This window comes from Cornus florida, unplaced genomic scaffold (assembly GCF_030987335.1).
Source record: "Cornus florida cultivar Cherokee Brave unplaced genomic scaffold, ASM3098733v1 CherokeeBrave_3.0.0_Hap2_Chr08, whole genome shotgun sequence".
NCBI lineage: Eukaryota > Viridiplantae > Streptophyta > Magnoliopsida > Cornales > Cornaceae > Cornus > Cornus florida.
The window spans coordinates 51,739,942-51,751,110 of NW_026775578.1; the positions used below are offsets into that span (position 1 = coordinate 51,739,942).

Genomic DNA, 11,169 nt, shown 5'->3' on the forward strand with positions numbered 1-11,169 from the left:
AGAAGGCAATTTTGGGAGCACAAGATGTGTGGAAAGTTGTTTCCAAAGGTTATGATGAGCCAGAAGATGAGGCAACTTTGTCTCAAGTCGAAAAAGATGTTTTACAAGCTATGAGAAAGAAGGACCAAAAGGAGGTGATGACCATCCATCAATGTTTGGATGATGGAATGCTACAAAGAGTTGCTAGTGCAGAAAATGCAAAGCAACTATGGGAGATTCTTCAAAACTCCTTCCAAAGAGTTGATAAAGTGAAGAAGGTTCGCCTCCAAACGTTGCGAGGTGAATTTGAAGCATTGCATATGAAGGAATCTGAATCAATTTCAGATTATTTTTCGAGGGTCCTAGCTATTGTAGATTAACTAAGAAGATATGGCGAAATCACCATGACTGATACAAGGGTCGTTGAAAAGATCCTTCGGTCGTTGGATTCCAAATTCAACTACATTGTTGTAGCCATTGAAGAGTCAAAGGATTTGGATTCCATGACTGTTGATCAACTCATGGGTTCGTTACAAGCTCATGAAGAAAAGGTGGTGAAGAAACAAGAAGCTTTGGAGCAAGTGTTACAAACAAAGTTTTCGTTGAACGAAAAAGACGAAAAACATGGAGGAAATCAAAGGGGCCGAGGACGTGGAAATGCACGTGGCCGAGGAAGAGGAAGAGGCTGTGGAAGAGGAGAAAGAAGCGGTCAACACACAACCAGCAATGAAGAAAAAGTCCATGACTCACAACAACTAAGAGGTCGTGGTAGAGGAAATTACTCAAGGTCATATGGAAGAAGGTATGATAAGTCTCAAATTCAATGTTACAATTGTCAAAAATATGGTCAATATGCTTCGGAATGTAGAAATGTTGCTAAGGATGTTAAAGAAAAGGCTAATTATGTTGATGAAGAAGTGGAGCCTACTTTGTTGTTGGCATACAAAGGTGAAAGGAGTGAAGAAGATGTGTGGTATCTTGACACAGGTGCAAGCAATCATATGTGTGGTAACAAAGAGAAGTTCGTTGATATTGATGAATCAATAAATGATAAGGTGACATTTGGAGACTTATCACAAATTTCGGTAAGAGGGAAAGGTAAAATATTGATTCGTTTGAGTAATGGGCATTATCAATTTATCTCTAATGTTTATTATGTGCCTAATATGAAGAACAATATTTTAAGTTTGGAACAACTCTTAGAAAAAGACTACAATATTTCCATGAAGGATTGTAGTCTTTCGATAAGAGACCCATTGGGTAATTTGATTGCCAAGGTTCCAATGACAAAGAACTAGATGTTTTTGCTAAATATTCAAGCCGATAAGGCTAAATGTTTGAAGGCTTGTTTTAATGATTTAACTTGGCTTTAGCACTTGAGACTTGGGCACTTGAATTTTGGAGGATTAGAGTTATTGGCCAAAAAGAAGATGGTGAAGTGATTGCCTTTCATTAGCAATCAAATCAATTGTGTGAAGGATGTCTCGTTGGAAAGCAATCAAGGAAAAGTTTTCCTAAAGAAGCTACCACAAGAGCTACGGCGCCACTACAACTTATCCATTCGGATGTTTGTGGTCCAATTTCTCCATCATCATTTGGTAAGAATAATTATTTTTTATTATTCATTGATGATTTTAGCCGAAAAATATGGGTGTATTTTCTTAAACAAAAATCGGAGGTGTATAGAATTTTTAAGAAATTTAAAGCACTTGTTGAAAAACAAAGTGGCTATGATGTAAATAATCTTCGATCCGATAGAGGTGGTGAATTCACATCAAATAATTTCAAAAAATTTTGTGAAGAAAATGGAATTCACCATCCTTTAACGGTTCCGAGATCGCCCCAACAAAATGGAATTGCAGAAAGGAAGAACAGAACCATTCTCAATATGGTTCGAAGCATGTTGAAAAGCAAGGAAATGCCTAAAGAATTTTGGGCTGAAGCGGTTGATTGTGCGGTGTACTTGTCCAATCGGTCTCATACTAGAAGTGTGCAAAACAAAACACCACAAGAAACATGGAGCGGAAGAAAGCCAAGTGTCTCTCATTTGTGGGTTTTTGGGAGCATTACCCATGTGCACGTGCTGGATGAAAGGAAGACCAAGTTAGACAACAAAAGTGAAAAAATGGTATTCATTGGCTATGATGCAAATTCCAAAGGTTACAAGTTGTACAATCCAAACAATAGAAAGATTGTCATTAGTAGAGATGTTGAATTCGAAGAGGGAGCCACATGGAATTGGAACACTCCAAATGAAGATTATAATATTTTTCCAATTTCTGATGAGGAGCAAGAAAATGAAGGCATGGAGTAGCCCATTTCTCTACCAACATCACCTCCACCACCATCAATTAAAGATCAATCAACTCCATCATCATCAAGTTCAAGTAACACACCACCACTTCGCATGAGGAGTCTTCGTGACAAATATGACGAAACAGATGAGGTAACAGAAAGATTAGGTAATCTAACACTTTTTTGTCTCTTTGCGGATTGTGAACCCGTAGGATTTGAAGAGGCAGCACAAGACAAAAAATGGAGAATTGCTATGGATGAAGAAATTAAATCCATAGAGAAAAATGACACATGAGAGCTTGCTACACTTCCAAAAGAGCAAAAGGCAATTGGTGTCAAATGGGTGTATAAAGCAAAGAAGAATGCAAATGGTGAAGTTAAAAAATATAAAGCAAGATTGGTCGCCAAGGGGTACAACCAAAAGCCCGGGATTGACTATGATGAGGTATTTGCACCCATAGCTCGTTTGGAAATAATTAGATTGTTAATTTCTTTGGCAGCCTAGAACAATTGGAGAATCCACCAAATGGATGTGAAATCGGCTTTCTTGAATGGGTTTCTTGAAAAAAAAGTGTATGTTCAACAACCCATGGGCTATGTTGTAAAGGGGCAAGAAAACAGAGTCTTGAAATTGAAGAAGGCTTTATATGGCTTGAAGCAAGCACCAAGGGCGTGGAATAAGCGAATTGACAAATATTTTCAAGACAATAATTTTTCAAAGTGCCCATATGAACATGCTCTTTACTCCAAAGTAAGTGAGAATGGAGATGTATTTTTTGTTTGCTTGTATGTGGATGATTTAATCTTCACAGGTAGCAATCTAAAAATGTTTGAAGATTTCAAGAAGGTTGTGGCTTGAGAGTTCGAGATGACAAATATTGGCATCATGGCTTATTATTTTGGCATTGAGGCCAAGCAAATGAAGGATGAAATTTTCATTCACCAAGAAGGCAATGCTAAGGAAATTCTCAAGAAATTCAAGATGGAAGATTGTAAATTGGTGAACACGCCCATGGAAGTTGGAATTAAATTGTCAAGAGATGAAGATGGAGAGACGATGGATCCAACATTTTTCAAAAGTCTTGTTGGAAGCTTGCGATACTTAACATGCACAAGGCCGGACATATTATTTGCGGTTGGGCTTGTTAGTCGGTTTATGGAAAGACCCACCATAACTCATTTCAAGGCGGCTAAGAGGATTCTTCGTTACATCAAAGGTACCCTTGATTTTGCGTTATTCTATTCATTTACTAATGATTTCAAGCTTGTGGGTTATTCTGATAGTGATTGGGCCGGAGATTTGGATGATAGAAAAAGTACTTCTGGCTATTGTTTTTTCATGGGAAATGTTGCTTTTACATGGTGTTCAAAGAAGCAACCCATTGTCACCCTCTCAACTTGTGAAGCAGAATATGTTGCAGCCACTTCATGTGTTTGTCAAGCAATTTGGTTGAGGAATTTGTTGAAGGAATTACACATGCTACAAGAAGAGTCAACGGAGATTTTTGTGGACAACAAATCAGCAATTGCTTTGGCCAATAATCCAGTGTTTCATGAACAAAGTAAGCATATTGATACAAGATTTCATTTCATTAGAGAATGCATAACCAAGAAGGAGGTGGAGCTCAAGTTCATCAAGTCACAAGATCAAGTTGCGGATATTTTCACCAAGCCCCTTAAGTTTGCAGATTTTCACAAGTTAAGGAGTTTGCTTGGAGTTAAAAAAAAATTAAGTTTAAGGGGGAGGGGGGTGTTAGAAATTAAACTTTATTTTATTTTAAAATGTTTTTGAAGGTCATGTGTGTTTTTTTTATTTGATGTTTTATATTTATGTGAGTTTTTTTATTGGAGTTAGTGGGGGGCATGAGAGTTACAACTAGTAAATGGTCACGTTAGTTGGTTAGTGAGAGTTTTGCCTACTAAATGGTCATGTTAGTGGGTTAGTGAGAGTTTTGCCTACTAAATGATATGTTAGTGAGGTGTTAATTTTCATTTTCATTTATGTTTTTAATCCTATATAAACTCATGTATTGTACTCATTTTCAATCAAGTACAATAAAAGTGTTCTTCCTCCATTTTTATTCTCTTCCAAATAGTATAGAGTTGTGTGTGTAACTAGGTCACTATTTCCAACAGATGACAGGTCTACAGCAACAATAAACTTCTTGGTGGATCGAGCTCTAGCTCGTGCCTTAGAAACAAAGGCACTACCAACTTCTGTACCCTTGTAGAAGAAGTAAATGGTACTATTATCGAATTTGTAGTGACCAAAGTTTGTATTCTTGACACCAAGTTCAGCATTCATTTTCATGTCAAATGAAGGAGAGCTAGTTGATGGCACAACATTAAAGCTGTCAAATGTAGCAGACCTAACTCGGAACTTGGGAGTTTTGATTTTCATGACGGTGAGTGCAAATAGCAATATAATACCGGTTTGGAACACGGCAAAGCAACAACATAAGCCAAGCATTTCATGCGCTTCTTGCGACGACGCTCTTTGGACAGCACTGTGCCGGCCTCTTCGTCGTGCTTGGCTTGAGTGTTGGTTGATACAGGCAAGGGATAGACCTGATGATCCTTCTCTGCCATTGATGGGTTTTAGCAAAAAATGGAATTCTTATAGAGATGCTTAGAATTATTGCTAGATTTGTGAAGATGGTGATGTTGTGAAGTTCAGAGATCGTACTAGATAGCTATATATAGAGAGAGAGGGATTTTCCTGGAAGACGTATTCAGTGCGTTTGGGAATTAAGGTGTTAATGTATTATCACATCAAATGTACAATATTTAAGTCTTTTAACAACTTATTAATTGTCACGCGTTTGGATGACACAATTGACTTAACAGAAGCTTCTTATATATCCGTTGATAACAAAATATAAAAAAACTACTCCTACAAAATAGTATGCTGGATTTGGGACCCTCTTCTAGAAACTCAATGTACAATTGATCAAATGCTGGAGTTGGGTCCCTCGGCACCATGTGACCATGGTCCAATGGACTCCTCCCAGATGTCTAAGGAATACAAAAATTATAGGAGTATTATTTATTCAAAAATTTATAGTATCAATTTGAAGAAGAGTACATTGGTGCCGTTTTCAAGAATTACAACTTTATAAGTACGCTGTCTTATTAGTAGTTTTAATCGAAGTTAAAATTTGATATTTTTTTTTTCTTTTCAAGCAGAGGTAAAAATTGTATAGAAAGATCTATTTATATCTATATCTATATATTTATATTTATATTATTATTAAAAGTGTAAAGAGTTTCAATGTTTCAGTATTTATTATAAAATAAATAAATAAATAATTATTTAATAAAATAATTTACAAAATAATAAAATAAATTATTAATTAAAATTAAAAAGATAATTGTTTGATTGAAATTCAATCAAAATGTTTTAAATGATTAAATAAATTATCAATTACAATTAAATAATATAAGTTACCAATTAAAATAAATCCTATAAGTTACCGATTAAAATAAATCCAATTATGCTCGGAATTCTTCAAGGTTAAAATAACTTTACTTTCCCTATTTTATTCTATTTCTAACTCTTTCGTAAATATAAATATAAATCTAAATCTTTCTGAATAATAAAATAACTTATCAATTAAAATTAGATAATTATTTAATTAAACAATTTATTTAATGATTTGAAACATCTTGTTAAAATAAATGACGGTCAATAAATTACCATTTCAAATCATTTATATATAAAATAATAAAATAATTTACCAAATAAAAAAATAAATCCTATAACTTACCAATTAAAATAAAAAGTTACGTATTAAAATAAAATAAGTAATTTTTAATAAAATAATTTATCAAATAATAAAATAAATTACAACAAGTTATATATTAAAATAAAATAGGAAATTATTTACTAAAATAATTTACCAAATAATAAAATAAATTACCAATTAAAATTAATTAGGTAATTGTTTAATTGAAATTCAATCATGATGTTTCAAATCATTTATAGAAAAAAATAGTAAAATAATTATCAAATAATAAAATAAGTTACCAATTAAAATAAATTATATAAGTTACCAATTAAAATAAAGAATATATGCTAATTAAATAGCTAATTGTTTAATTGAAATTCAATCAAGATGTTTCTCTTTCCTAAATATAAATATAGATCTAAATCTTTCCACATAATAAAATAAATTACCAATTACAATTAGATAATTCTTTAATTGAAAGATTTATTTAATGGTTTGAAACATCTTTATAACATAAATGAATAAATTATCAATTAAAATTAAAAAGATAATTGTTTAATTGAAATTAATCAAGATATTTCAAATCATTAAATAAATTATTAAATAAAATTAAATAGGTAATTATTTATTTGAAATTCAATCAAGAAATAAATTACGAATTAAAATTAAATTGGTAATTGTTTAATTGAAATTCAATCAAGATGTTTCAAATCATATATAGATAAAATAATAAAATAATTTACCAAATAATAAAATAAGTTAGCAATTAAAATAGATCCAATAAGTTACCAATTAAAATAAATCCTATTATGCTCGGAATTCTTTCCAGTTAAAATAGCTTTACTTTTTCTATTTTATTCTATTTCTAACTCTTTTTCCTAAATATAAATATGGATCTAAATCTTTTCAAATAATAAAATAAAGTATCAATTAAAATTAGGCGAAGGCCCCAAGAGCCAAACGACCATAAGAGCCGATCGCAAAAATAGGCGAAGGCCCTAAGAGCCAAACGCCCAATCAGAATTGATCAAAAAATTGATTAAGTCCAAAAAGCCGAACGGTCACAAGAGCCAATTGCAAAAATAGGCGAAGGCCCCAAGAGCCGAATGCCCAATCAGATTTGATAAAAAAATTGATGAAGTCTAAAAAGCTGAACCGCCAAAAGAGCCGATCGCAAAAATAGGTGAAGGCCCCAAGTGCCGAACGCCCAATCAGATTCGATCAAAAAATTGATAAAGTCAAAAAATGCTGAACAGCCATAAAAGCCGATCGCAACAAAAAGGCCTAATGGCCACAAAAACCGATCATAACAGGAACTCAAGCATAAGCAATCTCAAGAAGTGCAAATGAAACTTCTATTTAAAAATAAAATAAAATTTTTACAAAGGAGACAGGATATACCCTACAAGTCCAAAACAAAAAAGAATCAAAACACATGAACAACAACTACTCATGTGCATTATCTTCCTTGGGCTCAGCCCTACCTTCCGCGTTAAACTTCTACGTAAAAGCATTAATCGGCTTCACCCTAGCTGGAGTAGAGGAGGGGGCATCAAATGCCAAAAAAGGCAACCCTTGGGAGCTTGAAGAATACTGAAAAGGAGGCAAAACCTCAGTGGCCACCTCGCCCTTCAACAAAGTAACAAACTTAATCTTCTTGGGACTAGCAGAAGGCTAAACATACTCCCCGATGATCAAGAGCCCTTACTCGGCATTATGCTCATCGACATCACTATAGTCCAATTCTTCAGAAGGAAGCTGTCTATAAAAAGAAAGCAAAATATTATCAAAAGGTCAAAACAAAGAAGCAGAAGAGAGGAATCAACAAAGATTACCTCCATGATGGACTTGGGAGTGAGGGAAAGGAGATCATCAACACTCATCTGCTGTTACAGAATCTCATCCCTGGGCGACCACATCCTTCTGGCCAAGCCCATCAGCGTTTCCGGGTCCTCGGCTCTAGAATCACCGATGGTGATAGGGGAGCCGTAAACCTTCAGCATTTCGGGGAATCACTTCTCAGCAGACCTCGTAAAATCACCCCTGGCAATGTCAGTAGAACCAGGGACTAGGGCAAAAAACCCCAGCTATAAGTTTGGAGTGCTTGGAAAGAAGATCATCCCTCACAGAAGGGTGCTTGTACCCCTGCCCAGACTGAACCCCCTTCTGTTTTTAAGAAGGGGAAAACCTACTCACCTCAACAACGGCGTTCTTCCTCTCTTGCAGTAGTTTAACAGGAGTCTCCCTCTCTTTCCCAGTCGTACGAGGTTTGGGAGGGGCAAGTTCACATATGGCAGCCTAGGAAGCTGGTCGATTCCAATGGAAAGGTACTACGACATTCCAGTGGAAAGTCTTGGGACACATGACAGCCAAGGAAGCAAGCGGTTGCATGCAAAGTCATGGGACACTTGGTAGTTTAGGAAACAAGCGGTTACATGCAAACTACCATTACTAAATTCTATAAATAGGGCATGATATTATAACTTAGAAAGTTTGCTCAACGCCAAATCAAACACGCATTTTAATACAATCTTTATTTTTCATTGCACTTTCAATATAATTAGTCTTAGTCCTGCGCTTTACTTTTCATTAGATAATTCCTTTACTTTCATAAGTAACGTACTTCTTCCTAACCAGTTAACTATCCCGAGGTCCTTTATCAAAGGCAAAAAGAACTTAGAGGTGTTCATTCCAGACCTTTTCATAATCACCTGGTCTCGCAATCTTCTTTCTAGATATTGTTTGTATCTCTCTTTAGAACTACTGCAGTTCCTGGAACGCCCATCCGGTTCCATCGGAACCGAGACCACTTTTTTATAGGCCAAAAATAGTGGCACGCCTGGTGGGACAACCAGGAAAAGATCTTTCTTATGGCATATCTGAGCTTTGAACGTGCAGAGTACTATTGAAGGAGGGCCGAAGAACGTAACATGGATTGCATACGTAAAGCGTGCTACCGAAGATACCTAATAGTGGCCGAAGAACGTGAACAATATTTCCAAGCTATGTCGCAGGTGCAGACAGTGTAGATGCCATATGCACAATCGATGTCTATTCCAGTGGAACAACATGTGCAGAATCCTTTGGTAATTCCTCAACAGGTTTGTCATGATGTTTTTACTAACAATTAGCATCATTTTGGGTTTTGTCAGGGTACGGCTCGGGCTGGTCAATCAGGTAAGCAGCCGTACTTTCCACCCAATACTACTCAACAATCAGCCGTTCCAATGAACATGCCAAGTACGTTTGTTGAAGGAAGTCCTTCTCATCAGCCTGTGTATTCTATGCCACAGGCGCAGACAACGCAAATGCCATATGCACAATTGATGTCTATTCCAGTGGAACAACATATGCAGAATCCTGGGGTACTTCCTCAATAGGTTTGTCATGAAGTTTTTACTAACAATTGCTATCATTTTGGGTCTTGTCAGGGGATGGCTCAAGCTGGTCAATAAGGAAGTCAGCCGTACTTTCCACCCAATATTACTCAACAAACAGCCGTTCTGGTGAACAGGCCAAGTACGTTTGTTGAGGGGAGTCCTTCTCATCAACCTGTGCATTCCATGCCATATGTGCAGACAATGCAGATGCCATATGCACAATCGATGTCTATTCTAGTGGAACTACATGTACAGAATCTTGTGGTAATTCATCAACAGGTTTGTTATGATGTTTTTACTAACAATTTGCATCATTTTGGGTCTTGTTAGGGTACGGCTCTGGCTGGTCAATCAGGAAGTTAGCCGTATTTTCCACCCAATACTACTCAACAATCAGCCATTCTGGTGAACATGCCAAGTACATTTGTTGAGGGTAGTCATTTTCATCAACCTATGCATACCATGCCTCAGGTGCAGATAGTGCAGGTGCCACCTGTACAATCAATGTCCATTCTAGTGACCCAGCAAGTGCAGAATTCAGATCTTATGACTATTCCTCAACAGGTTTGTAATGAAGTTTTTTCTAACAATTTGCATCAATTTGGGTCTTCTCTGGGTACGGCTCAGACTGGTAAATTAGGAAGTCAGCCGTCCTTTCCACCTAATTTTACTCAACAGAATGTGCAGCCACCTGTTGCCATTCCTCAAAGGCCATTTATGGCCTTTCCAATAGCATTCGAAACGTAACGCCCTCCAAAGAAACCTCCTGATCAAGGAGTAAATCCAATCCGCTGGAGGAGTATTCCTTTGGTAGACCCAAACCCAATTCCAGTGGTGTTTGGGGGGCATCCAATGGCCAACTTACCCAAAGGTTGGCCAAAAACTATAAATTCATTACCCCAACTTATGGTGTCGATTCCACCAGTAGTGAAGTCAATTCCACTGACAGTGAAGTCGATTCCGCCAATAGTGAAGTCGATTCCATCACCACTTCCATTGCATATGCAAGTTCCACCTAAGGTGCAGAACTCTTCAGCAACAGTGAAGTCGATTCTACCAGCAGTAGCTCAACTACTTCCATCGCAGGTGTAGGTTCCAACTGAGGTGCAGAACCCTCCACTAGCAGTAGTCCAGCAACTTCAATCTCAGGTCCAATAGAATGTTCCACTTTTGAACATTCAACAACCTACAAACACACCACTAAGGCCACTATTGGCATTTCCAATGGCATTCGAAATGCAACGTCCACCAAAGAAACCTCCTGATCAAGGAGTAAATCCAATCCGTCGGAGGAGTATTCCTTTGGCAGGCCCAAACCCAATTGTGGTGTTTAGGGGGTATCCAATGGCCAACCTACCCAAAGGTTGGCTAGAAAATACAAGCCAACTTGCTGACTTCTCCCAGCAAGACTGTGGCTTGACCATGGGGAAGGTTGACAAACCTTTCCATAGGAAGCCGTTACCACTTCTTCCATTAGAAGAAGATTTTCCACAGTCATATTTTTCTTTAGAAACGACACAAGCTTTTCAATTGTTGTATATTCTTCCACATGAATAATATAACGGTCATAATATTTTTCTTCCAATTTTGGAAAAAAATGCTACTATTTTATTTGTTCCAAATTCACATCTTGTGATTTTTAGGGGGCAAAACTTAGCCAATCAACTATGTATTTGGCTGAAGATGTACAAATTCAGCCTCCTCGTAAACCTCCAGACCCCGGGGAGTAATGAAATTAGACATGAGGCTTCAAATCTTCGTCTTCGTTAAATAAGTAAGCTGCTTGA

The 11,169-nt window shown here is 36.5% G+C and overlaps 1 protein-coding gene and 1 pseudogene across 1 annotated transcript; both read left to right on the forward strand.

Annotated features, from left to right (window-relative positions):
* The first annotated feature begins 383 nt into the window (after nucleotides 1-383).
* Nucleotides 384-1,277, forward strand: LOC132270246 (uncharacterized). Its single transcript, XM_059771437.1, has one exon. The coding sequence runs from the start codon at nucleotides 384-386 to the stop codon at nucleotides 1,275-1,277; it is 894 nt and encodes a 297-aa protein (XP_059627420.1).
* A 1,523-nt stretch (nucleotides 1,278-2,800) lies between these two features.
* LOC132270247 (uncharacterized mitochondrial protein AtMg00810-like) lies at nucleotides 2,801-4,282 on the forward strand (annotated as a pseudogene).
* The last annotated feature ends 6,887 nt before the right edge of the window (nucleotides 4,283-11,169 follow it).